Raw genomic sequence first — 26,027 nt, forward strand, 5'->3', positions numbered from 1 at the left:
CATAATTGCTCTCCTTCGATTCCACAGAGAATGAAGAAGATGAAGATGCAAACTTGCAGAGTTTCACGATTATTTCTTCTGTTTTTGATTGTTTTCTATTCCTACTCATATGTAGGAGCAGAAAAGACGAATCAGAAGTTGAAGAAGAAGACTTACATAATTCACATGGACAGAACCAACATGCCACAAGCATTTGATGATCATTTCCAGTGGTACGATTCTTCTTTGAAGTCAGTTTCTGATTCAGCCCAAATGCTTTATTCCTACAGCACAGTGATTCATGGCTTCTCCACAAGATTGACTGTGGAGGAGGCTGAGTTAATGGAAAAGCGAGAAGGAATTCTTGCTGTCATACCTGAGGCGAAATACGAGCTCCATACGACTCGGACGCCTGAGTTTCTTGGACTCGGGAAGAGCGACTCTTTCTTCCCGGCATCGGTGAAGGTGGGCGAAGTAATCATCGGAATTCTCGACACCGGTGTATGGCCTGAACTTGAGAGCTTCAACGATGCAGGGCTTGGACCAGTGCCCACAAGCTGGAAAGGTGAGTGTGAAGTGGGTAAGAACTTCAGCTCGTCTAGTTGCAACAGGAAATTGATTGGAGCCAGATACTTTGCAAAGGGCTACGAATCGGCATTCGGCCCGATTGACGAATCCCAGGAGTCGAAGTCACCGAAGGATGATGATGGCCATGGAACTCACACTTCAACTACTGCTGCTGGATCCGCTGTGACTGGAGCCAACCTCTTCGGTTACGCTTCCGGGACTGCGAGAGGAATGGCGGCCCAGGCTCGGGTTGCAACATATAAGGTATGTTGGCTTGGAGGGTGTTTCGGCTCAGACATTTTAGCTGCAATAGACAAGGCTGTTGAAGATGGTGTCAATGTTCTGTCCTTGTCCCTTGGTGGATCCTCCCCTGATTACTACAGAGACAATGTTGCCATTGGAGCCTTCTCTGCTGCGGCTCAGGGAGTTTTTGTGTCATGTTCTGCCGGGAATGGCGGACCATCATCGGGTAGCTTGTCGAACGTCGCGCCATGGATAACCACGGTCGGGGCGGGAACTTTGGACAGAGACTTCCCGGCTTATATTACCCTTGGAAATGGGAAGAAGTTCACAGGTGAGTCACTCTACAGTGGAAAGCCCTTGCCGGACTCTTTAGTACCAATTGTGTATGCAGCCCATGCGAGTAATTCTACCAGTGGTAGCAGTTGCCTGACCGGTACTCTGAATCCGGCGAAGGTGGCCGGAAAAATAGTCGTATGCGACAGAGGAGGCAACTCTAGAGTACAGAAAGGGGTGGTGGTGAAAGAGGCCGGCGGTGCAGGGATGATTCTGGCCAACACTGAAACTTACGGGGAAGAAGAATTAGCCGATGCCCATCTCTTGCCGGCGGCGGCCGTTGGCCAGAAAACCGGCGACGCGATAAAGAGCTACATCTCCTCCGACGCGAACCCAACAGCAAAATTCAGCACCGGCACCACAAGGTTGGGGGTTCAGCCATCGCCGGTGGTGGCCGCATTCAGTTCTCGAGGCCCTAATCTCCTCACTCCGCATATACTAAAACCCGATCTGATAGCACCGGGAGTAAACATCCTGGCCGGATGGACCGGCGCCGCCGGACCAACTGGTTTAGACGGCGATAAGCGGCGCGTGGCATTCAACATCATCTCCGGCACATCAATGTCCTGCCCGCACATCAGTGGATTGGCCGCTCTTGTGAAAGCCGCTCACCCAGATTGGAGCCCGGCCGCCATTAGATCTGCCTTAATGACCACAGCCTACTCAACGTACAAAAATGGCGAAGCAATTCAAGACATATCCAGCGGATTACCGTCGACGCCGTTCGATATCGGCGCCGGACATGTGAATCCAGGGGCTGCCCTCGATCCCGGCCTGGTTTACGACACCACCACCGACGACTACTTCGTGTTCCTCTGCGCCCTAAACTACACCTCACTTCAAATTAAAGTAATCGCCAAGAAAGACTTCACCTGCAGCGCGAGCAAGAACTACAAATTGGAGGATCTTAACTACCCATCTTTTGCAGTTCCGTTGGAAACCCCTTCCGTCAGAGGAGGCGGAGACGCCGCACCGACCACCGTAAAATACACAAGAACTCTGACCAACAAGGCTGCTTCATCGACGTATAAGGTCTCCGAGACGTCGAAAAGTCCGTCGGTGAAGATTGTGGTTGAGCCGGAATCTCTGAGTTTTGCGGAAGAAAATGAGCAGAAGAGTTACACAGTGACTTTCATTGCTTCACCAATGCCGTCGGGAACAGAAAGCTTTGCCCGACTGGAATGGTCAGATGGGAAACACATTGTGGGAAGCCCCATAGCTTTCACCTGGACTTAAACCCAGAAGAATGTCTGCAAAAAGAATGGCATTTCCATGGAATTGGAAGTGAAAACTGTCTCCTTTTAGTTTAACCTGTATTGCCTGTTCTTGCCAAGTGCACCTTTTAAGTATAACCATATCATATTCATGGGAAAGGAAAAAAAAAGAAGGAAAGAAAGAACAAGGATGGAAAAAAAAAAGAATTGTACAGAATTCAAGTGGATTTGGCTTTGTTTTATGTTTATAACATCAATCAAGTATTCCCATTGTAAATCCACGCACAATCCTTATTTGTGACCAAAAATTTGGTTATGTCCTATTACTTTATGCCTCTTCTTGAAGACAATATATCGAAATCAAAATAGACGAATTCAGGCTTCATCTGCAATGTTGAAAAGTGCTGTAGCATATAATTTACAGCCAACTGCTACAAATTTCTTCAACCAACAATTAATTAGGTTGATGCTTTTCCAAAATTATTATTCATGATCAAGATTCTTCAAAATAAATGTCCAAGTGTCACTTCGAGCAGTTATGATATTCAAAAACATTTGCTACCTCGTAGAATTAAGTACCATAGCTGCTTATTTAAGTGAATCATTGAATACATTGTGCCACTTATTAATTAACTGACAGAGAGTAAAGTTATTTAATCGCTATCCACATGAATAGGGTGGGCTTCTTCGGGGAAATTAAGTCCAAAATGGTTAATTGAGATTTTTTTTTTCTCTTGAGTACAACATGTTGGGAGGGGAATTCGAACTCACAACCTTATGGTTGGAGGTATTTGACAATTAACGCTAAACTATGCTCACTTTGACACGTTAATTAGGATTTTGGCACAACTTACCAGCAAAAAAATAGGATATTTTACTTCAGCCGTTACAATCTTAATCAGAATAGTTCCAGAAATTGAAAGAATGCGTTTCATTGTGATTCAAAAGACGAAAGATAATCAACATAGTGTCATCGTCAGACCTAGTCTTGGAGCAAATTAGTTCAAAATTTATATTCAGCCCAAGAAGGAATATAGAACATGATTCCTTCAAATTCTCCAGGGTACAACAAACGAAAGAAAATGGTAAGAATAGTTCATTCAGAGTCTTGTATAGACTGAGAAACAGGGAGGTAATATGTGTCAAGTTGCCAATATTTGTGCTGTACCCCTTTCCAGACTTCTTCCTCCAAACAATCCTTGACGGGTAAGGGAATAAATTGGGTGGAGCAGCCCAGATTTTCTAGTTCAAGAGAAACTATATTACAATAAACAACATGGAAAAAAGCATTACCTCCACAAAGACCATTGAAGAATGAGTAGATTCCTCCAGGCTTTAACAGTTTTGGAAGATGCTGATGGAACCCTCTCAGGTCTTCATAGTATTCTCCATATGTGTCAAAGAAAATACCTGAACATCAGAAGGTAACGCACCAACTTACAATAACCATGCAAAATGAGAAAGCACACCGAGATATTCTTAAGATAAATTATTACAATGCTTCAAATGACTACTTGAAGTGATCAATACTTTGGAACTTACAAAAAAGTAACTAATTACAATTAACCAAAAATGTCTCTCTTACAAAAATAAAAATGAAAAAATCTAGTCCCTCTAAACAGGCACAAGGCACAAACAAAACACTACACATAGTTGAAATATACAAATTTTTTTATTATGTTGGAATATTTTCATACACTTCAATGATTTTTAAATTGAAAATACGTTTTAGTTTATGATATTTACATTTGAAAGACAATATGTAAGGAAGTGATGAAATTTTCAATCCTACAAGAAGTTGAAGAAATTAATAGCATATTTCTGATGACGCTGCAATGTCTTATAGCAAAAGGTTTGAAAAGGATCTGAAACCAAATAAACGTTTTTCAAAATGACCAAACATCTAATGAAAAGGAAATTTAAAATCCTTTATGTTAAAATGTATATAAAGGATAGGCCTCATGCATAATGAAATTGGAATAAGCTCATACCAAATCGTATTAAAATCTAAATAGCAAGGATATCAGTGGAAGCCTATTTGAAATTTCTTGAACTATAAGCAAAATATATGAAGCTAAATGTACTCGTACAATTATACTGAGTAGAATAAACTCACGAAATTTAAACTCAAACTTGTTTACACTATTTAGATACCAAAGACAGATATGGAATATTCATATGAGGATGGATAAAAAATATTTCAGTACTGACTCACCATCATAAGATTCAAGTTGAGGTAGGACATCTTGCCAACGACCAAATATAATTTTCACATTGTTCTTATCAGCCCATCCAGTTTCAATCATACGTTTATAAACCTCTGGGTGAGCCTCAACTATTGTATGTGAAGTGGGGGAATATTGTTGAATGGCTGTATCCACTAGGCCCATTCCAAATCCGATGTTCAGTATGTGACCACCACCCATGCAAACAGCCTTAGCATGAGCTTCCATCAATGGTTTTTCCCAAGCCATCATGACCGCTTTGCTTTCGGAATCCATCACCTTATCTTCACTAAAACTAACTCTATCATCCAAGTAATCCCCATTACAGACACCATTCTGGCTTGCTTTCCTAGCAATAGTCCCAAGAACCAACTCGGCTTGAATCCCTTTCACATTAAAAGTAAAACTATAAGGGAATGGAGTCTGATATAAATCAAAATTTCAAAGGTATTAGATGTCCAAGATCCAAGACAAGATATACAGCTCTTGTCAGAATTACTTTGTGCAAAACATATATGAAAAACTTTTAAATTCATTCAATTTTGAATTCTGAACTTTCAGAACGTCGGACTTTTAAAAAAAAAAATAGCTACTTTGATTCTTGCTACCATTTTTGGCTTCTTTGCATTAGCCATAATTGCCTCAACAACAACCCATGTGGCTCTAATACATGACCACTTTAACATGTTATTATCCATCTGTTAAAAAAAAAAAAACGGTAGGCAAGGGTTAAATGGATTGTTTTTTTCAAGATTATAAATTAAAATGGAATAAACCAGAAGGTTTAAGAAGTAAAATAGACAGTTTAAAAGTTACCAAATAGAAAAATCTCGAATTTCCCTAACTAACAAGTTACGTTTACACCAGAATTAACCACAAATCTCTGCGTTAACTAAATTTGAAAGGTTCAATCTACCGAGATGTTATACTGAGCATAAGTTACTGTAGTTTAGAATCAGCAGGGAGCTGTACCGGCATTAAGAAGAATCTGGAAGACGTCCTGGTGACCAGCGTCCAGAGCAAAGTCCCCAGCAGAGAGATTGGAAGGAGAGAGCGCGTTCCAGGGCGCACCAGTTTCCAGAAGAGCCTTAACGACCTCGGCGTGGCCATGCTTGGCGGCGTGCATAAGAGGTGTAAGGCCCTCGGCGTCGAACAGAGAGACATCGGCTCCGGAATCTATTAGAGCTCTGAGATTGTGGGCGTCGCCGGTCCGCGCCGCCAGGCACAGCTGCTGGCACTCGTCCATGGCCGCCTGCTTTGCACTTCGAAACCCGCACACACACGCACAGTGAGATCCCGGCGCGCCAACGGAGATATGACGGAGAATCTCGCACTCGGAGCCTTTGGGAGTGGCTCTGTCAAAATGCTGTCAATTGCTCTAGGCCCGTTTTAGAAAAGGTCAAGTCTGGGCTTCACTTGGCCACTAAACTCTAAACTAAACAGGCTTTTATAGGCCCATCTAACATGAGTGCTTCTGTATTTTCTTTTTCGAATATATAAAATATTACATTCCAATTTTTTACCAAAGCTTCTAATATGAACGTTGATGAAAATATTATAAAATATGATTTCAATGGATATTATTTAAAAGATTATAAAAACAAATATTTTATTACATTTTAAATAAATTGAAAATGGTAATGTTAATATGATGCCATATTAGTAATAATTATACCATGAAAAAACCGATTCACTCCATATATTAACAAATTTTTAATATTTTAATGTGACGTATGACATAAGTTAAAATATGTTTACATGCTATCAGGTACGGTATTCTAACTTGATCTTCATATCAAGGTCAGATTCAAAATTTATTTGTTCCCTCGTGCAAACCTTCCTCTCCAAACTGTTATATTTCAGATCATTTTAGTCAGTCTATCTTGATCTATTGAATTGGTCATTTCTTCCCAATGACACTCAAATTCTCCTATCGATTATACCTTAACTAAGTCATACCTTACTCAGTTTTTTGCAGGTGTGTGGAATGCATTATATTGCCAATGGTAACATACCAATTTAAAAGAATTTTATAAAACTTCTTAAATATTCAGTCAAACCTAAACTTGTTACAACTTTTACTTCTATGTTTAATTTTTAGCATGCAAGCACTCTCGGTGTAGGTGCAGTGGCAAGAAGCTTTGAGTGTTAACATTCAAGATCTAGGTTTGAATCCTCTTTGTGTCCCGAAGTAAAAAATAATAATATTAATAACTTTCATCATGCTGACCATTAATTTTAACAAACAACCAAGTAAAAAATCTGTTAGAACTCACTCGTGCCCATAAAATACTTGTCATTATATTTGCAATCGTGAACTTCACAATTAGAGGAGATAATTGAGAACATCTACATCATCAATTCTGAAAAAACATTTGAACTGAAATCCCGGTGTCTGAAAAACTTAAAATTTTGTTCAATCAAGTTCATATTTGATTATCAACATTTGTTAGGTATATATTTGAAATCGACCATAAGTATTTATGAATGGTTGATGGTTAAATTATCGATTGGAGAATTTGTGGTCTGTAAAAACGGGTTACGAAGTCGCCATTGGAGAAGATGGAACATGTTCATCAAAATTTGGATCGATTGCATTGAGATTGAACCACTGCCACACGCCCCATCCCTTGCTTTGCAACCGATTTGTTTCTTTCTTTCTAATAACCACTACTGATATAATTATAATCTTACTTTTTTTGCAAATAACAATAGTAATAATAATCCTACACCATCTACTTAAATAGCATCAAAATAAAATTTAACATAAAGAGAAATTGAATAAATTTAATGTCACTTTTTTTTTTCAAAACATGGTTTAAATTTGACTTTTAATTTGTTGTCCTTCCAAATTATAGTTAGAGTGGGTAAGAAACCTGTTGTCATATCAAAAGTTGATAGTTTGATCTTCTGTCCTGTAATTATTGAACTAAAAAAATCCATATCGCATAAAATACATATTTAGTTCAAACTTAATGATACATTAAAAAAAAAAAGAATAGTTGTGATATTTTTAAAATAAGGATTGAAATTTCTCTCGATTCTAAATTTACTATAGCCAAACATAACTCAACTAGTTTAGGCACTTATATGCGAACAAAGAATTAGAAACCCCACCCCCACTTATGGTAAAAAAAAAAAAATCTTAATTTACAATAAATTGTCTAGAAGAATTTTCTATTTTGTAACATTTTAGTGAGAACTTTTTTTTAAGTAAATTTTATGGTGTATTTGAGAGTGATGGTAGGATTGATTTTGAAAAAAAAAAGAGATTTAAGTATAATTGATTTTTCAAAATCACGGTCCAAAGTGATACTTTTAAAACCAATTTAAAGTGATTTTAAGCTTTCATAAAATCAATTTTCTAATTTACGAAACTAGAAATGATTTTGACAATGACAAAAGTAATTTTGGCCATGCTAAAATCACTACCAAACACACCCTTAAATGTTTGAGTATTGTTTTTAGCATAACAAATATCTACATGACAGATCGAACATTTAATTAAAAAAAATGGTCTTCTCATCCAACTATATTTAGATAGATAATAAGTTTGAATTTGTTAAAAAAAAATTTAATTTAAAAAAATACGTTACTCAAATTAGCCCAAGATAAATAAACCCATGTAACAAACTGCCTTTTTTAATACATTAAGAGTGTGTTACTCTAATTAACCCCTGAACCAAATAATCATAACCATAAGACATATAACTAATTTAATGAGGTTTTAGAATTGAAAGTTGAAATTGAAACCAAATGGGAAAACGGCGTCGGCCTGAGGAAGTTACCACGATCGGATGTCGGATCCACCTTCGCGGGTGTTTCAAGTTTCATAACAATTAACAAAACAACATCGGCTTCGTTTCGTTGAGAATCATGAGGCCAAAACGACGCCCGCCTTCTTCACCTTTCTAATTCCACGCGCTACTGCTCCTCCTCGAATATACCAATCGCTTTCCTCTCCTCCTCCTCTACCGCCCACGCTTCCATGATTCTTCTGCATTATTCCAATCGAATCTGTTTCTGGTGTCCTACTGCCTGCCGGATTGGCCTGGGGTTTTCCTCTTCCGTGGATACCATAATCTTCTAATTTTCTTTCTTTTTTATTTTTGATTTGTTGGGACGAATTTTTTTTTTCTGCGAAGAAATATGGCTTCGAGTTTTGATCGGTGGGAAAAGGATCCCTTTTTCTCAGCCGCCGAGGAAGTTCAAGAATCTGCCGATAGGTAAATTTCTTTTCAGTTTTCAAAGTGCCCACAAATTATTCGACCAAAAGGGTTCCTTCTGGAATTTGTTTCTTCGATTGATGGTATTTGTCCTCAGATTTAGATTTTGCCCGGAAAGTTAATGTAACGGGGGTTTTCCCCCGCCTTCCATCCTCTTTCTCGTTGTGATATGTTTTCAATTAATCGGATACTCATGGCCCCCATCTTTGTCGTTTATGTATCTCAGGATGGAATCGACTTATAGAACGTGGGTACATGCATCCAAAGATGAATCAAGCATTTGGAACTGTGATGAGCTCGGTAGGGATTTACGCACTGCTCTTGGCACCACCAAATGGCAGGTGATCTTACCCCTCAATTCCTTCCCTCTCCAGAAGAATCCTCTCTACGTTCCATACGCTTGGCTAACTGCAACATTTTTTTTTTTTTTGTGCAACTTCCCTAGCTTGGGTTGAGGCTCCTTTCCTCTTCTTTTCATAAATGTCATACCCCCAATAATCATCTCTGTGTGTTAGTTTCTATTCAATTAACCAGCTTCGTACTTTTGCTGAAATAGCTATTACTTGTGTTGCCAATGCAGTTAGAGGAGTTCGAACGAGCTGTGAAATCAAGTTATATTAATAACACAAATGAAGATGCGAGAGATAGGCACCGGGAATTTATTGTAGCAATTGAGGATCAGGTTTCAAAAACTGAAAATTCGTTACAAGAAGTTTCTGAATCAAAGGGAAAATCTTCACTGCCTTGGATGCGGCTGGATGAAGGTGAAAGCAACGAACTCGCATTGTTTCTTTCAGGACCTTCAACAGGAGAAGATAAAACTGTTGTTAACAATGTTGTTAGTGACAATGGAAACTCACAAGCAATGGATGAGGAATCAGCACCAGCTTGTTCGAGTAACTCTCTACAATCAGCTGACCGGGGTGACTATCGGGAGGAGAAGTCCCATGGACACCGGAGGACAGCTAGCGCTAGTCCTGACATTGGTTCCTGGAAGATTGCAATTTCCGGGGTTGATTTCCAACAAGGTTCTTTAAATGGACAATCCCAACCTGTACGAAAGATCCCAAGTTTTTCTGGGCTTTTAAGTACTGTCGAGTCTGCACCAAAACTCAAGTGGCCAAAGAATGGCTTTAGGAAGTCGAAAGTAGTAGATAGGCATCAAGAAACTAATTCGACATTGTTGCAATCCCCTCAATCAACCAGGGTATGCATCCTATCAATTGTTAGTTTATATGTCAAATCAGTTTTTGTTTCTGTAATTATGAGCTCGATATCTTGGTCTAGTCACTTGATTATAGTTTCTGTTCTTTTCCATGTAGGGTATAATTGCTGGATATGTAAGAAATAAGAGTTGCTTAGATAGCTGTGATGATTTTTATGATAAGCAACTCTATGGCTGGTATGGATCTATTCAGAGACAGTTTCAGAGGTCTCTATATCAAATGCAGTATAGTAGGCCTGTTCAAGTGACTTTTTCAACGATTCTCATTCTATTGATCGGTAAGCTTTTTTTTGAACTGTCAGACTCTGTTCTTCTTGGCATATTTTTTAATCTTGTATTTGTGTCTCAAGAAGCAATAGCTGTGAGGTGTGATTTGATTTACATTTTTTATATTCTGAGAAAAATGCTGTTTACTTAAGTTGTATCTTTGAGTTTCTTTGTGTTGAACTGCTCAGGTGCTATACTTCAGATATAGAAAATGTAAATATGAACGTGTTCATAGCTTTACGTTTCTAACTTTTTGACTTGTTTCCCGTGGTTCATCCTTTTCATATTAGTCTTTTGGAGTTCATAAGATGTATGACATTGCTTAATTTGTTGTTTTAGATCTTTTTGCCCTCCATCTAAATAAATAACCTTAGTGTGTGAGTTGCTTTTATTTTATTGGATGAGAAGCATTTCATAAAACACAGCTTTTATAACTTAAATGAATAATAATATCGTATTTTGTCTCCCTGCCGAACAACTTCTTACAAAATGTCTAACTTCTGTGTCGAGAGAAACTTGAGAGTAAGAATTGATCCGCACTCCTTATATTGTTCTATTTCACATTAACCCTCTTATTTATTACCTTACCTTCATAGACAGATATTTTAGGCATGTGAAGTGAAAACAGGTTTTTTGGTTATCCTCGCCCTCTGATAACATTTCCTGGGGCTAATTGAGCATTTGGCCCTTCAGTGCTCTCAAATTAGGAAACAGGGATTTGTTGGGAATATTAGCAGTGACATATTTGTATTTACTGGAGAAGTTTGTTAGATAATCTAATTCGTGCTAAAATCGGTAAAAGAAATTATAAGTGCCCCCAACACTCTGAGAGGCTTGAACTTTTTTCATAAAAAATCCCGACCCCAGACTTCTTCACTCTATTTATAACCACCCAACTTTAGCAAACAAACTTCTCAATCTTAAGTAATTAAAAATATATCACTGCTAATATACCCAACATATCCTTACCAGTAATCCTAATAGACTAGCCCAGCATCTATCGAGAATTTAGCTCGGTTGCCCTTCCCAACCTTAAGGACAAAGCTTTTCTTCAAAAGATCAGCAAGCGTGTAAGTCTACTCCATCGGCTCTTGAAACTACTCTTTGTTTATTTTGGAGAACCAGTCTCTATCATCTCTGCCATGAATGCCAGTAGGGGTGCTGGGTGGAAGATGAAATCACCAAAATTGATGTCAGGCAGTTGGTTTAATACAAGTCTGGTCGGTTTCAGTTTTACTGAATTCTTGACTGAAATATCAGGTGTCGATCTTACTGGTTTTGAAACTGTTACACTGACCAAACAATGGAATCACTGCCCCTTTTATTATTAGTTTTTTCAACCTTCAGCGAGTAGATCATTATAAGATCTAAAGAAATTAATAAAAAAAAGAAAAAAAGAAAAAAGAAAAGACACCAGGTCTCACTTGCAATTGCAATAGAGAATCTACACGATCAGGTAGTAAGCTTGATTTTGTTCGTGCTTGGTGTTGCTCAATTGCAATTGCCATTGCCAAAGAGAATCCACACCATCAGTTCTTAAATTTCCCCCAGAGCCAAACAATTATCATCATTAGTTGGTAATGCATCCTCCCTTTATACTTTCTGCTACAACATTTTTGGCAGGGTGGTTTTTGTTAGCTCGCACTTTTTTGTTTGTCATGTGTGGTTTAAAAACCTTCTATTCTGGATCATGGTTAACTGAAGAACCATCATTGCTTCGGCTTTTTTCATTTTCTTGGTTAAATAGTATTTTTTGCCATCAGGTTGGTTTTGGTTTCAAAACTGACCTACACAACCAAATGGATCCCATAAGAAATTGTACCCCCGAGAGAACTTCCACAGCCGATTTAAGGAGTAAAGTTGTGTTCCTATTGGCAATGTTGCCAAAACCAAAACCCAACATACATTTGACCCTAAAACTTCAGACCATTTGACGACAAATGTGATCCATGTTCTAGATCAATTTCTTCCCAGTTGAAATCCCTCGTTGTAATCTTCCGCTAGAAGGGACCTCCACAGCCACTTACGGAGTAACACAGGTAAAGATTAGTGGTAGGTCATATGGGGTTTGTTCATCTCACCGTTCGGAAGTTCCAAGTTTTCTTGTGCATTTTATGCTTAAATAGTGGAATTTGAGTTGGCAGCAGCTTTATTTCCTTACCTGCTGATCGCTCCCAGCCTTCCACCATTGAATTCATATATGTAATTCATTCTTTTTCCATTGTGAAGCTCCTTAATTGAGACTGTGTATCCTATCTTAGATGTAGTCACATGTAGCCATTGTTGTGTAGCATGGGTAGTGGTCTGATTCTGTTGTTTTTTTCATTCATCACATTCAGACATTGCTTTAGAGAGAGACTTATGTCTGTTCTTTCATGTTTTTCAGTTTTGGTTGCACTTCGTTTGCTATGAGGAGCCATTATTGTCGACCAATTTGTTGTAGTATTATGGCAGTAAGAAGTGGACGACGGTGGACGATGATCTCGCCATTGTTGAGATATCTTTGTTTGCCGCACAGCAGCTTTGTACATTAAACACTTTCTAAGATGTATGTATCCATAGTTGAAATATGCTTTAGTCACTGTTGTTATTTACCAAAGTGTTATTTAGCTGATCAAGAGTTAAAAAGGTCTGTACGAGAGACAAAGGAAAAGGGCTAGGGGCTAACCATTGAATCTTTTCCCCCTTTATTCCGTGTCTTTGGTCCTGTTTCAAATCTATATTTCTTTTTTTCCGGGTGCCACCAACTTTACTTTTATAATATTAAATAGTTTTAAATTTTATTTTAGTCCATGTAATCATCCATTTTGATCTTTTATTTTCTTTTTTATCTCTTTGTAACTTTCATACAGTATTACACTTATTTGCAGCATAGTTTAGTAGATAAGATGTATGTTATCATCTTAAAAGTCAAGTAAAGTGCAGCAAAGAGAAATAGGGCTTCAAATTCGAACTTCGAAGACTATATTATTGAACATTGAATTTATATTGAAGGCATGATCTTAAAGCCTTTCATCTTGTGGTTTCAAGTAAAATCCCAAAAACCTATGTCCTTTACTCTTCTTCACAGTCCAAAAATCCATAAACCACCATGCCCCCACCATCTCCCATTAGGTGCTTTTTGGAAAAAAAATTACTTGGGACTTTTTTAACCATTTTTTTTTGTTGGGTTGGTAGGGAGGGTAGAAAGAGTAAGCTTTGAGTATTATGTCCAAAGTGGATAACATCATACCACTGTGGAGATATTCGGGATATTTGAGATACCTTTATCCTTAACATTTTCTATGAGTCAATGAACTCACAACCTCATGATTGGGTACATATGCCTAAATTTAAACTATGCTCTAGTTGACTGTGAATTACTATTTTAAATATGTTAATAAAATATTAGCTTAAAGAATTCTGGTTAACAATAGTATATAAGGGGAATTTGTGATAGTATCTAAGGGGAATTTGTTAACAATAGAAGCTGAAATTAAGGATTCTAAAAAGTTAAAAAGGCTAAATGAAGTGTTATCTAAAAGATTAGCCATAGAACAGAAAGTTTCTTCGACCCATTCTTCGAACTGGTTGCTTTCTAATTCTCATCTTGTTATTTGCATTGCACTTTTAAATATTTTATAATTATAAATTTAGTTCTAAAATTTTCAAAATTGTGTCAAAGTCAACATACATAAATTCATAAATTTTCTGAAACTTTTGACTGATAACTATCTATATATATATTTGAATATAATTCTAATTTTGTTTGATAACAATTTTGTTTTTGATTTTATAATTTTGAAAATATCTAATAAGACAGATTTATAAATACGAAATACGAAATTCAAAATTCAAGAATGTACTTAACACTGTATAAAAGTTCATAAATTTATGCATTGAAATTTAACTATTTTGTTTCATCTTTAAACTCATTGGGGTAGTTGTTACTGATTAGACTTTGGTATTGCATGTATTTAAAATTTTGTGCGACATCTCAATTCTCACCTTATTTTAAATTATATATTGATTTTAATATCAAATGTGAAAATAAGACGGTAACAATAAGGACAAATGAAAACCAAGATCAAAACACTTAAAAGTATTAAATATTTTAAAAATATATTTAAAATTATTAAAACTACAATAAAAATAAGTGTGATACTTCCTAAAAAAACACATGGAGTTCTCTCTACGCTCGTTCATTTTTTCCCTTTTAATTTTAGAAAATAAAATTTTCTAAAATCTTAGGAGAATGCGTAGATGAAGAATATATTATACACACTATTTATAAAATTTATTTTCTTCTTTACTTTGGTCTCACCCGGTATCTATATATTATATTACGTTGTATATTTACTCAAAATCTAATTATGAACATTTCGTAAATTACCTTACCTCTAAATACAAAAACAAACTTTATTGTGTTTGACGGTGTTCAAAATTTAGCTAAAACTTGATCAGGTATCGCTGCCCATTTAAGTTATTTTATCTTAATTTGGCAAAAAAGCATTAACTTTTCCCCACTCATATCACATAGAACATGTGGTGATGGGTTTCTTCAACATCATATTTCAAAAAATTATAACAATTTAGGGTTGGTTAATAAAATTAATATATATTGTCACGACAACTAAAAAGTCCATTATTTCAGCAAGGGATACTATTTTAGGTCACAACTTCAAACTTAATAATTAGATTATTTTTAACTTTAGCTTCAATCTATGGACACAAAAACACTTCTTGGTCCACCAATTATATGTAGACATGCATGTCGAATTTTATATTTTGAGTGCTGACTTTTGCAAATGCATGTTGTTAATTTGCGCCCAAATTGTGTTTAATTTGAAATTCAAAAAATATTACTCCCAACCCATATGAAGTGGTTGGTTTTGCTTAATAACTATTGGAAGTTTTGTCTTAATCCTTACATTATGAAATCAGTAATAACATCAAAAACTTTCATGGCTTTATAATTGGCCTCTTCGAATTTTCCAGCTTTCTCACCCTCTTTCCCTTTTCACGTATAAAGGTTTTTCCATATTGGCGGCTAAAGAACCTGCAATTCACAACCAAAGCAACCACACAATAACAGATTTGGGCTCGAATTCATAATTGAGTTTAAAAGAAATAATAACATATTATTAATGTCTAGAATCGGTTAGAAATGATTTCAAATTCTAGATTTTAAACTTTTCCCACGGATCATCACTTCATATAATATTGGTCATGTAATTCAATATTTTGAAACAAAGCATAAAAAATGATGTTGATTTATGTATATGTTTAAATTTCTGAATAATGAGAAACTAGCCATATGAATATATAAAACCAACTTTGTTTACGTACCAGATATGAATTGTTTATACAGTCATTGTCCTCATCAACATTCCATGCCTCTCATGGCTGTTGTTAGAAGAATCTTCAGCTTTCTCCACTTTAACTGAAGCCAATTTCTTTAATCTAGCGGATGCAAAAAGCCACGTGCCGTCCATCTGCTTGCTAATCATTCTAGCAGCATGATATGGGATCTTGATTCTTTTATGATCTTCAGCCATTTTCATCCCACCATTTACAAACATTATACAGTCCATCAAGCTCTCCTTCGCCAACCCTTTCATCTCATAAGCCTGAGATCTTCTCCACAAGCTTTTACTGTGAGAATTTGTTGGATTTGAGTAACACAAAGCTCGAGTTGAGTCACTAATGGCAGAATCTGGATCCCTCAGCAGCAAATGGCATTGAGCTTTGTTGCTATGGAGCACCATTCTCTCTTTTCTGAGCCTCAATGGACATAAATCTAGCCCTTCTTTGTATTTTCTTAGAGCTGCCTCTATTTCTCCCAATCTAAACAGTTCATTTGCTGCTTGTTTTATGAGATTCACCATCACCCTTTTCCCTTCAAGCTTCTCCTCAGATAACAGCTTCTCTTTCCTCTTCCTCTCCACTTTTAGATCCCATGTTTCTCTTAGAATCTTTTGGAGATTTTGATGGTTCTTGAAATTGGTTTTGATTTGGTTGTAATCTAGGAGGAGGGCATGTGTGATGGCCTCTCCCAGATTTGACCTATCTCCAAGTGTTCTGATTTCGACCAAATCTATGAGACAAAAGGCAGCAATTTGAATAACGTTGTACCTGGTTTGTGGGTCTTTGAGGAGGAGTAAGAGACAATCAATGCCAATGTATTGCCAGTCATCTGAAGATCTTGACAAGTTGCAAAGGGTGTCAATTATTTCTCTGGATTCAGCAATGTACTTCCTTGAAAATTTGTTGTGGGTCAAGATTTTTACTAGTCCTACTCCACCACTTGAGGTGTAATTTGACAATCCACCCCACATTCCACACAAATCTCTTAAAAAGATTGGATTTTTTTTGCAAATGATGTCCAAACACCTCCCTTTGGAAGCAAAACATTTCACCAAATGGAGGCTCCAACATTGGAGTTGGCTAGCCCATTCCTCTGCCTTCCTATCCTCAATCTCTCTCCCTCCAACTCCTCTTGTGAGCAAATCTCTATGGTATTTCTCTCTATCTTCTTCCTTTGATGCTACAAAGTTGTTGTACACTAAATCAAGGCAAGAGCAAGAAATCTCCATGGCTGATTTGACAATTTCCTCTTGATATTCAGCAAGGGCTTCAAAAGTAGAGTCGTAGCTAGCGAGATGGCCGAGTGCTCGGACGGCGACTCTCCGCTCGACCCAGCTCATTTTTCCTCTCAGAAGCTCCATTAATGGGGGGATCACTCCTGATTCCACAGCTTTTTGAGCAAACTCAGGCTTGTTGATGGTGTAAGAGCCAATGACATGAGCTGCATAATATGGGATGTAGATGTTTTGGTCCCTAAGAAGCCAATTGCTGTCGTTGAGGCCCCTTTGGATAAGATTTCCCATGCATTCAAAGACACCAAGAGAAGGGTATTCTCTGTCATTTGGGTGAGCCATGGCTATGTGCCAAAGGGCACTTAGGACAAGGACATGGTCATGGTCATCTCTATAAGGTAACTCATTGAAACATTTGCTTATTCCAGCTCTTCTTGTGGGCAAGTGGGTCTCTTTTGTTAAGCAAAAGAAACAAGGGGAATTGGTGCAATCCCTCATCTCGTGGCTTTCCTTCCTTCTTCCTTTTGTTGGGAATTTACGGTTTTGGAAAAAGGTTGGAGCTCTAGGGTTTGATGTTTAAGATCATGGAGTATTATAGATAAAGGAAAGGTTTTTATTTCTTTCTTTATTTATTTTTTGAATGAGGGAGATAAACGGCGCATGCAAGCTCGGATTTCTATAATTGAACTCATGTTGTTTAAGAGTCTCGAATTCCCATATCAATCGTAACTTCTTGTAGAAAAAATCTAAATGAAGAACTACAAGAAGAAAGAATAAAGGTAAAAACTTTGGAGTATTCATGTTCACCCACTAATCAACACTTCCATATAAATGGTGGGGTTGTTTCTAAATGCAGTAAAAATATGATATGATATGATATTTATATAATATATATATATTAAGTAATTGTATGGGTATTTTTCATACAAATGGCCACTTTGGGTTTGATTTTGTAACAATATTAATGAAAATGGGGAGACGACCAGCTGGAAGTGCTTCCCACGTCAGAAAGCTTGTGGTCCAGTCCTCCCCACAGTCTCACTCGTCGTCTTCTGGCAAGAGAGAGAGAATTATCAGAAGAAGAAGAAGAAGAAGAAACTGAGAAGAATTAGGGTAAGAATTTTGGCAGGTAAAAACAAAAGTTTCAGATTCCCTAGTAAAATTTGTCATGATATTGTCTGAAACAAAGCTAGGCTCCAAAGTCTCTAGAGCTAATCAGCTACCTGCCTGCCCCTACTCCTTCAAAGTTTTCAAACATTCCTAGTGAAAGATATATAAAATTGATTCTTGATATTGAGCAAAATACAACCTACCGCGCGGAACAAGGAGAAAATATCATCTCACATGACGTTTTCTTGAATTACTTTAGAAATATGCAGTGACCAAGCTATAAAGCTCGACTAGAGAGTAATCCTATAGCTTGGACTACTACTTATGGCCGCTAAAAGAAGACTAATGTAAAAGTAACTCGCGCAACCAATAACCTAGCAACTTATATTGAAACGGCCTTAGTAGATTAGAGATGTGGGATCCACCACCATTCTTCTCTAAATAGACATTTATTTTCGTACGCAAGTTACAGGTGTGCAACTCTCATTCTTCGATTTGACAGGTCATACTAATTTGAGTGTTAGAGTATTTTTTCTTTTTGTATAGATCTTTTGTTACGTAGATTGCTGGTATATAACTGAGTATAGTCCACATCGTACTTAGATTTAGGTATAAACAGCTCCCATCTTCTAACTCCATCATCCATCTCATAAAATATAAATTAGATATTGAAGTACAAAATGTGCAGACCAGTTGGATCCCTCTGCAGAAAAGAAGGAGAGGGACCACAAATTCACTACTCAGAATAAAAGCCAGAAGCCATGCCCCTTTAATTCCCCAACTTTTACCTCAGATATCAAATACCGCACCAGATCCTCCCATATGAAACTTTTGCAGAAAGCTGAAACACAACACAAACACAAGCCTGATAATATATTTGAATAATGGAACACACAAGTACGAAGTAATATATATATGTATATATTAATGTTTGTAGATTAGATTAAAGAAAGAATTAAACATGCTTAAGTTATGTTATGGGTTTTGTGTGTTCAGTCTGTAGCTCGTGCGAGGGAGCTGACACACACGTCAGGGATTCAGGAGGAGTTTTAGTTCGTAATTGGATGGTTGGATTTGTGGCGTGTGCTTTGCATTGATTATCCCAGCCGATGATGACTCAAACTTTGGTTACCCAGACTAAGAATGTATAAAAATGTATGATTTTGTTTGTGGTCCTTTCCTAGCTAGTTTAAGAGCTCGACTTTTCATATTCTCCTCGACGGTGGGCCTTTTGGTTCTTGATCCACTTCCAGCCATGGCCTTGCCTTATCAAGTGGTAGAATATCCCCTACTTTATGGCCCAAAATTGAGGGCACCCCCAACTCTTCAAATTTTGAAGTGTTTACTTTGGGACACACTTGACTCAAATTTGATTTGTATAGTCACCCGGGGTTAAAAATTTTGGTTCTGTTTGATTTTCAAGCAAAGATAAAAAAAATTGAAATCGTTTCGATTATATGATAGGATTGCTATTAGGATAAGTTATGAATATTATTAGAGTATTAAGGGTATATTAGTAATTGGATCAGGGAGTTTAGTTATAAATAAAGTGAGTATGGTTTAAGCTACTTAAGAGAGAATGATCCAAGTAACTCAAATTACTTGGTAATTATTGTAGTTCTTATACCTTTTATATTGCAATATATCGTTAGTGCCTGCGTTCTATCAATTGAGTGGGTTAGTGTTCTTATACCAAACAAATTCGGTACACTATCTATATATATATATATATTTTTTTTTTAATTTTAGGATTTTAATCAGCCACTCTCTTTTCCATTCTGCTCAGATTTGAGGAAAAGAAAACCAAAAACTTGTAAAGTTGGGATGACCTCAACAACGCTGAATATATACTTGTGAAGTTTAAAGGACAAACTCTAAAAGTTAAAACATATTCAACCAGATTAATTCTAAGATTATTCAACAAGTTCAAAAGAGGCTCATTACACACCTCAACAACACTGGTTTTATAAAATCCCCCACCATGCCAACTGAATTGTAGAACCTTCAAAGCCATTAAAAACAGCAGAAAAAGCCCCAAAATGACAAAAACTCACGGGAAACATCCAAACACCAAAAACCAACTTCTAAACTCACTAATCTGTGCCAAAGTGAGCATAGCTAAGTGGTAATTGGCATATATCTCCAACCAAGAGGTTGTAAGTTCAATCCCCCACTCCACATGTTTCAAAAACTTATTCAAACACGAAACGATATCCATCACCAAACCCAACAAAATCCTTCAAGAAACTCCAAGAATACAACCAAAAAAAACTTAACATCCACATTCGGTACTAAAACTAATTCAGCAGTTTCAGAACGAATCAAGAAAAACGTGCAGAGGAATAGAAAGGGCATTGTGAAAGCAAAAGCGAAGGGTGAAAGCAAATAGTTGAGGTATGGCAGCGTCAAGGCGCTTGAGGTAGCATCAAGACACTCCGATCTTGGAGTTCCACTTTGAACCACCATAACAAAGGTAAAGGTTGCATCTTGGCACTCTCTTGATCTCGAGTTTCAAGCTTATGCAACTGCCTAGATGCCAAAAAATAATCCCACAAACCATCTAATACAAGTTTATATAGCATCTCCTAATTTGCACATCTAAACACATGCTACATAAACTAGACTTTACAAACTCCAAGCCATTCAAACTCAAATTTATTAAAACTGCTACCGTGAAAGTGATCATAGAATGAATTTGATTTAACCAAAATTTTAGAGTCGTAAACTCAGCTTAATAAGAAGAAAATTCATCAACCAACTAGTCTCATAATAATTCTAACTCTATCCAAATCCAAACTAACCTGAATTAGCCTTACAACCCCACCCAACCCAACCCAACCCAAAACTGTTTTAGTTGGGTTGATTAGATCCAGCAAAAACTTGCTACACTTAGAATTAATTTTGTGAGTGACTGACACCAAAGATGCAATGATTCCAAATAAAGCAAGCAAGGGGGCGTTTTAATTATGAGTCGGTGGCATTAGTCTTCTCAATATAATAATTGGGGCCTCCGCATTAGACATGATCTTGGCCTTTACCTGTACTAAGTTTCAAATCCCACATTAAGTTATGGATCCGACAGAATTGAAGCTAGCGTGGAAAAGGAAAAAAGGAAGCCAACATGGGACTGCATTATTCAACATGTACGTACCAGCAGAGTGTAAGGTTTAAGCACAATAATGGCTTCTCATTTGCTCTTGAAAACGATCAATCAAAGGGTTTTATGCAATAAGTATTTTTGTTAACTGTAGCCCTTCTAATACGTAATTTAACTTTATGGAAAACTACTTGATAAGACCACCCAATAATGGCAACAGCAGATTGCATCATCTCATGATGAACAGTCCCTTCTGCTGATTCAAATTCATCAGTGTTTTGATGAGAATAGAACTAGGCAATTATTATGCAAACAAGTGCATCCAAAGCTGACTTTGGATGAATTATGAGAGCTTTGGATGGATTATGACATCAAATGGGAGATGTTTGGTTGACGGTTTTAACGAGACAGTTTATGAAGAAGAGCTTGAGTTCGTATAAGTTTAGGATGTGTAAAGATTAATATGTAACACAGAAGGTAGATTATATAAGCTTGAATTTCTATAACATGGTTTTATGTAGGCCGTAAATTAACAAACCCACGAACCAGACCTAAGTTCGGTTCTTTGATTACAGTTGGTGTGAGGAAGATAAGCTTTAATTATGAGGGGAAAGTGATTTGACTTTGAAGAATAGGAACCAAATTTCAAAAGGAGTCTTTTGGATGACTATTGACAATTTACCAAGGAACAGGGGAAAATTTTATGAATGACAATGCTCTATTTACAAATTTAAAAGAGTATTGGTCCCAGTTCCTATATGTGCTATTAATTATCTCAAGGAGATCTAGGCATCTAGCTTGCTATCAGTACAATAACTTACTACTGTCTGTCTGTCACTCTTCACGTCATCCCCTTAAGCGTCTGTATTCCAGATGACATTACTGTCGTTGAACTTGTCGAGAGCAGCGACTTTAGTAGTATGATATGCTTGTGCTGCAACAGCATTATCAATGATCTGACCCTGAGGGAGCTCACAAGTTTCACTCATTGAGGCAAATCTTAGTTCAGCAGGAGGAATGAAGCAGTCTACAGATAAACCAGGGACATTGAATGCTACTTCTTCAATTGTCCATGCTTCTTCCATCCTGGTCTTGGTGTGGCTCATAGCAGTATCTCCAAATCTGAAGAGGGTTACTACCGAACGTCCCGAGTGCGCAATCATAATCCCCTCAATGGGTCGGTAATCGTCGAGAAATGAATTGATTGTGGTCTCCCAGTAAACTGCATCACCTCCATTGTTTTGTATGCGGGTCAAGTGAGAGTCTTCCAAGTGCACCAGGAGCCCCGTTTTCTGACTGAAATAACCAAATAAAACGTGTCTTATGATCTCAGCTGGCCCTTCACTCCTGGCCTTCAATGTTACAGGATCTGCACAGAGCTTGAGGATGAAGCAATCCTCATCGTTTATCTTCTTTTCCCCAGTGCATCTTGCGTTGGTAAACATGCTTGCAGTTGTTTTAGGATCAAGCCCCTGGAAAAATGGAGCAACTTAAGCGAAATGATCGAATACGGTGTGAACTTGAAGGCAGAGACAATCACCTGAAGTGCACGGCGTAAGGGTCTAACGGGTCCTTTAGCACAATGTGCACCAAGCCATGGCGTGTGCCTCCAAACAAGCCTCCCATTGCACCCAGCATGAACCTTGCTGCCACCAAGCGCAAGCTCTACATACCACATGTCTGGATTCATTTGCCACAAGACAAACCCACCCGACTCGGCATCTTTCGAGGAGTTACGGCTCCTGATAACTCTGTTAGCAGTTTCAAACTCAGAAGCTACCATCCTCACCTTTCCCATGGCATAGGCATTTTGAATAGAGTTTTGAAGCTTTTGCCCTCCAGAAGCAGCAGTGTACTGCTGTAATATATAATGTGCAGATGAAGTCTCCTGAAAGAGAATCCATCCAACCATGATATCCAGAAAGTTTTGATCATTGAGATAAACAAAGAACTTCAAGAATCAACATTTAACAAGGGGGGAAAAAAGAACAAGCATTTCTACATTCCTCAATTTTCTCATCATAGTTCACAGTACTAAAATCCCGATACAACCATCATCAGGACAGAAAAAAACTAATAACAAACAAAGATGGAATCGATCAATCTGGACTAGTTTTCCCCTAATTCATCCAAATGTTCTGCAATTAGAAGAACGTATTGAATGGAATCAATCCATTTCCTAGGAAAAATCAGCAGCAATATAAGTCCTCTAAAGAATTCAACTAACATTGAAATTCAACCAAGCCATTCAGTTCTCTTCTTCCCCCCGACACAAGCCGGTAGATGAAATCAAGAATTGGAAGACGAAGAAAACGAAAATTGCGAAAGAATTGAACAAAAGAAACAGCAGAGAAAGAAAAAGACTGACAATGGGGGTGTCTTTAATGGAGAGATGAGGCAGAGGGTCGGAAGAGGCAACATGAACAGGGGCAAGCGGGGCGCCCAAAACCCCAAGCAGCAGCCGCAGATCGGAGCGTTTATAGGCAGAGCAGGAGACAGAAGGCGCTCTACAGAGCTGGCCCTTCATCCACTGGGCCCACCTCCCTTCCATTTTGGAATCCTCACCGTCCGTGTCATCGGGGCCTTCCTTCAACGGCGACAATGCCTCCGCCGGCCTGAAGCTCCCGGATCTCCCAATCAAGTGGTGGCCCTTCCTCCGGCGCCGGGAATTGGTGGCAGTGGCCGGAGATGCACTCCGAACTGGGCTCTTGGCCCTTGATCTCCCCGGAGAGAGGCCTCTGACAACCTCCTCTTTAAGCGACGAGAAGAACCCTTGTTTCCTGTCCATTTCGTCGTCGACCCAGAGGCGAGAGAAGATGAGAAAGCGATGTTATTGGAAGATTGCTGAAGAATATCGCCGAAACGGAAAAATGAACAAAGAGGCAGTGGGAGAGCTCAGACAGTGAGAACAAAGCACGCTAAAAAGCATAAGCATAAAAAAGATTGAGACCAAACGAAAAAGAAGATAAAAGGATGCCGTTTGGAAGAAGGAAACAATAAACATAATTCTTTTTTTTTTTTTCCTTTTTCTCTCAATCGAAAAGCTTAAGAAATTATTGTTTTCTTTTTTCTTTTTTTTTCTCGATAAAGATTTGTTAAATTTGCCGCGGAAACTGATGGGCTCCCCCATCTGATTCTTAAGCCGTTATTTTCACCGCCATTTTATTTATTTTATTTTTTAATTTATCTCCATTGTAGGGACTGTAACCGTCGTCTTCCCCTCCCCACCCTAATTCCTTGTTATAATCAATACATATATCATCGTCACGTGCATCGCACGTTATTTAATTTTGGAAAAATATATGGGATTTTAAAGACGGGAAGATTTTGGTTGGTTGGGGAATGGGGCTGCTACGACACGACAAGACCAGATGAAGATGCTTTTTTACCCACACTGAAAGAGAAATGACGCCCATATTTTATCTTTTCGAATACGGCGGCGCTCTCCCGGGAGCACCGCCGCCGTTCACCGGAAATTAATTATAATATAATTGTAATTATGTCAAAAAATCGGCGAGGAGGTCGCAGAGGAATCGCAACCGGGGGTCTGTAAAGTCTACGATTCAATGATCAACGCGGTAAGCATGCGCCAAAAGTTTTTATTTTTTTTAAGAAATAAATGGTAATAATGCTTAATTCTTCTCTCGCTTCTTTTACTTTGAAAGAAACGACGTAGTATTGGAAGCGTTTATAACTTCTTTTTATAAATCTTTTTTGCTTCTAATTAAATCTAGTAAGATCCAACCTGACCAAACTAGGTAACACTTGAAGAAATGAACGAAAATGACAATATGTTAAATATTTTTGTTTATTTATTTTCTGACATTAAATTAGCTTATTTGGATGTCAATATTTGCTTTTGCTAAAAATAATATTTTAAAGATTTTTAAAAATATTATTTAATCTGATGGCAGAAGATATAAAGGAATTATTGAGTGGAAATGAATGAAAGGAGACTAAGAGGTATGTGCAAACCACTAGTTTTGTTTGATTTTTTTTTTTCACTTTCCGTCTTATTTTATTATATATTTTTTAGTACCCGTCTAGAATAAATTTACCCTGAATGGTTTGATTTGGTTCATCAAATTATAAATATATATATATATGAAAGAGTTATTAAAATGACGAAGAAAACTCCTAAAATATTTGGTAATCTATGATGTTATATGATGAAATTTAAAAACTTTTAAATGGAGTCGTTAGAACTTTATTTTTATTTTTTTTAATGAACCTTTTGGTATTAGTATTAGTATTTTGTTTGTTGAATTAGATTTTTTAACAAATTAAAATAGTTTCACAACTCACGTATTGCTTTTAAGTCATCAATCTGAATATTGATTATCCTTCCCTATCAATCTACCTTCATTAAAAATAAAAACAAGTTAAATTAATTCAATTACTTAAATTAAGTTACAAATTTAGTTGATAAACTTTCTAATTAATTCTTAAATTTTAAAAAACCTTTGATCCGATCTTCAAATTTGTATTTTTGTGTTTATTAAATCTCTAAACTTTATTAAAAAACGTCTAAAAAGCATTTAAAAAAAAGTCTAAAAGATTCCTAAACTTTCAATTTTGTGTCAAATAAGTTCATAAACTTGTACTTTGCATTTAATAGACCATTGACCGATTTGATATTTTTTAAAATTCACTAATCTATTAAACAAAAAAATTGAAAGATAATATTATTTTAATGTCTAATAGATCCACAAAATTTTAAAATAACGAAATAAGTTTTTTTTTTTCTGAGTACAACATTGTGGGGGTGGTCAGAGATAGGTGCCTTAACCATTTGAGCTATGCTCGGTTTGGCAAATAGCGAAATAAGTTAGGGACTATTAGATACAAATTTAAATTTCATAAATTCATTAGATACAAGAATTTATTAAATAATATCTACTGGTTACAGAAATCAAGAAATATGTAATTTAATGCGAAGAAAAAGTTGCGGCTGGGGATGAGT

The 26,027-nt window shown here is 37.1% G+C and overlaps 5 protein-coding genes across 8 annotated transcripts; 2 read left to right on the forward strand and 3 right to left on the reverse strand.

The window, feature by feature from the left end:
- Positions 1-2: 2 nt before the first annotated feature.
- LOC111004737 (subtilisin-like protease SBT1.7) lies at positions 3-2,617 on the forward strand. Its single transcript, XM_022275904.2, has one exon. It carries the CDS (start codon positions 31-33, stop codon positions 2,356-2,358), a length of 2,328 nt encoding a protein of 775 aa, XP_022131596.1. The 5' UTR covers positions 3-30; the 3' UTR covers positions 2,359-2,617.
- Positions 2,618-3,252: 635 nt separating this feature from the next.
- Positions 3,253-5,950, reverse strand: LOC111004738 (ankyrin repeat family protein). Of its 2 annotated transcripts, none has more exons than XM_088127442.1 (3): positions 5,534-5,950; positions 4,552-4,947; positions 3,253-3,710 (listed from the first exon to the last, which is right to left on the reverse strand). In XM_088127442.1, exons 1-3 carry the CDS (start codon positions 5,805-5,807, stop codon positions 3,433-3,435), a joined length of 948 nt encoding a protein of 315 aa, XP_087983568.1. In that variant the 5' UTR covers positions 5,808-5,950; the 3' UTR covers positions 3,253-3,432. The 2 variants fall into 2 exon arrangements, with proteins under 2 accessions (XP_087983568.1, XP_022131597.1); XM_022275905.2 differs by having other exon boundaries at positions 3,253-3,746; positions 5,534-5,945.
- Positions 5,951-8,310: 2,360 nt separating this feature from the next.
- LOC111005100 (Syntaxin/t-SNARE family protein) lies at positions 8,311-13,067 on the forward strand. 2 transcript variants are annotated; one of them, XM_022276486.2, is made up of 5 exons: positions 8,311-8,787; positions 9,014-9,128; positions 9,368-9,994; positions 10,110-10,290; positions 12,666-13,067. In XM_022276486.2, the coding sequence occupies exons 1-5, from the start codon at positions 8,711-8,713 to the stop codon at positions 12,689-12,691; spliced, it is 1,026 nt and encodes a 341-aa protein (XP_022132178.1). In that variant the 5' UTR covers positions 8,311-8,710; the 3' UTR covers positions 12,692-13,067. The 2 variants fall into 2 exon arrangements, with proteins under 2 accessions (XP_022132178.1, XP_087984387.1); XM_088128261.1 differs by having other exon boundaries at positions 8,771-8,787; positions 9,372-9,994.
- Positions 13,068-15,071: 2,004 nt separating this feature from the next.
- Positions 15,072-18,305, reverse strand: LOC111004666 (uncharacterized). 2 transcript variants are annotated; one of them, XM_088127167.1, is made up of 3 exons: positions 18,171-18,305; positions 15,608-17,909; positions 15,072-15,317 (listed from the first exon to the last, which is right to left on the reverse strand). In XM_088127167.1, exon 2 carries the CDS (start codon positions 17,353-17,355, stop codon positions 15,622-15,624), a length of 1,734 nt encoding a protein of 577 aa, XP_087983293.1. In that variant the 5' UTR covers positions 17,356-17,909; positions 18,171-18,305; the 3' UTR covers positions 15,072-15,317; positions 15,608-15,621. The 2 variants fall into 2 exon arrangements, with proteins under 2 accessions (XP_087983293.1, XP_022131466.1); XM_022275774.2 differs by lacking the exon at positions 18,171-18,305 and having other exon boundaries at positions 15,608-18,115.
- A 3,402-nt stretch (positions 18,306-21,707) lies between these two features.
- On the reverse strand, positions 21,708-24,049 carry LOC111004545 (uncharacterized). Its single transcript, XM_022275583.2, has 3 exons — positions 23,433-24,049; positions 22,605-22,952; positions 21,708-22,536 (listed from the first exon to the last, which is right to left on the reverse strand). The coding sequence occupies exons 1-3, from the start codon at positions 23,850-23,852 to the stop codon at positions 21,919-21,921; spliced, it is 1,386 nt and encodes a 461-aa protein (XP_022131275.1). The 5' UTR covers positions 23,853-24,049; the 3' UTR covers positions 21,708-21,918.
- Between the last annotated feature and the right edge of the window lie 1,978 nt (positions 24,050-26,027).

This window comes from Momordica charantia, assembly GCF_013281855.1.
Source record: "Momordica charantia cultivar OHB3-1 chromosome 8 unlocalized genomic scaffold, Mcharantia_2.0 BLBB01000008.1, whole genome shotgun sequence".
Taxonomy (NCBI): domain Eukaryota; kingdom Viridiplantae; phylum Streptophyta; class Magnoliopsida; order Cucurbitales; family Cucurbitaceae; genus Momordica; species Momordica charantia.

What these genes read in the sequence shown, in the direction of transcription:
- LOC111004737 (XM_022275904.2), top strand. Translation starts at nt 31, where the DNA reads ATGAAGAAGATGAAGATGCAAACTTGCAGAGTTTCACGATTATTTCTT.
- LOC111004738 (XM_022275905.2), bottom strand. Translation starts at nt 5,807, where the DNA reads ATGGACGAGTGCCAGCAGCTGTGCCTGGCGGCGCGGACCGGCGACGCC. An exon ending in CCAGATTCTTCTTAATGCCG is followed by an intron (nt 4,948 to 5,533) that starts GTACAGCTCCCT and finishes TTAATGTGAAAG; the next exon opens with GGATTCAAGCCGAGTTGGTT. An exon ending in TCAACTTGAATCTTATGATG is followed by an intron (nt 3,747 to 4,551) that starts GTGAGTCAGTAC and finishes TCTGATGTTCAG; the next exon opens with GTATTTTCTTTGACACATAT.
- LOC111005100 (XM_022276486.2), top strand. Translation starts at nt 8,711, where the DNA reads ATGGCTTCGAGTTTTGATCGGTGGGAAAAGGATCCCTTTTTCTCAGCC. An exon ending in GTTCAAGAATCTGCCGATAG is followed by an intron (nt 8,788 to 9,013) that starts GTAAATTTCTTT and finishes TATGTATCTCAG; the next exon opens with GATGGAATCGACTTATAGAA. An exon ending in GATTCTCATTCTATTGATCG is followed by an intron (nt 10,291 to 12,665) that starts GTAAGCTTTTTT and finishes CATGTTTTTCAG; the next exon opens with TTTTGGTTGCACTTCGTTTG.
- LOC111004666 (XM_088127167.1), bottom strand. Translation starts at nt 17,355, where the DNA reads ATGAGGGATTGCACCAATTCCCCTTGTTTCTTTTGCTTAACAAAAGAG.
- LOC111004545 (XM_022275583.2), bottom strand. Translation starts at nt 23,852, where the DNA reads ATGGACAGGAAACAAGGGTTCTTCTCGTCGCTTAAAGAGGAGGTTGTC. An exon ending in CCATTAAAGACACCCCCATT is followed by an intron (nt 22,953 to 23,432) that starts GTCAGTCTTTTT and finishes ATTCTCTTTCAG; the next exon opens with GAGACTTCATCTGCACATTA. An exon ending in CCTTACGCCGTGCACTTCAG is followed by an intron (nt 22,537 to 22,604) that starts GTGATTGTCTCT and finishes CCATTTTTCCAG; the next exon opens with GGGCTTGATCCTAAAACAAC.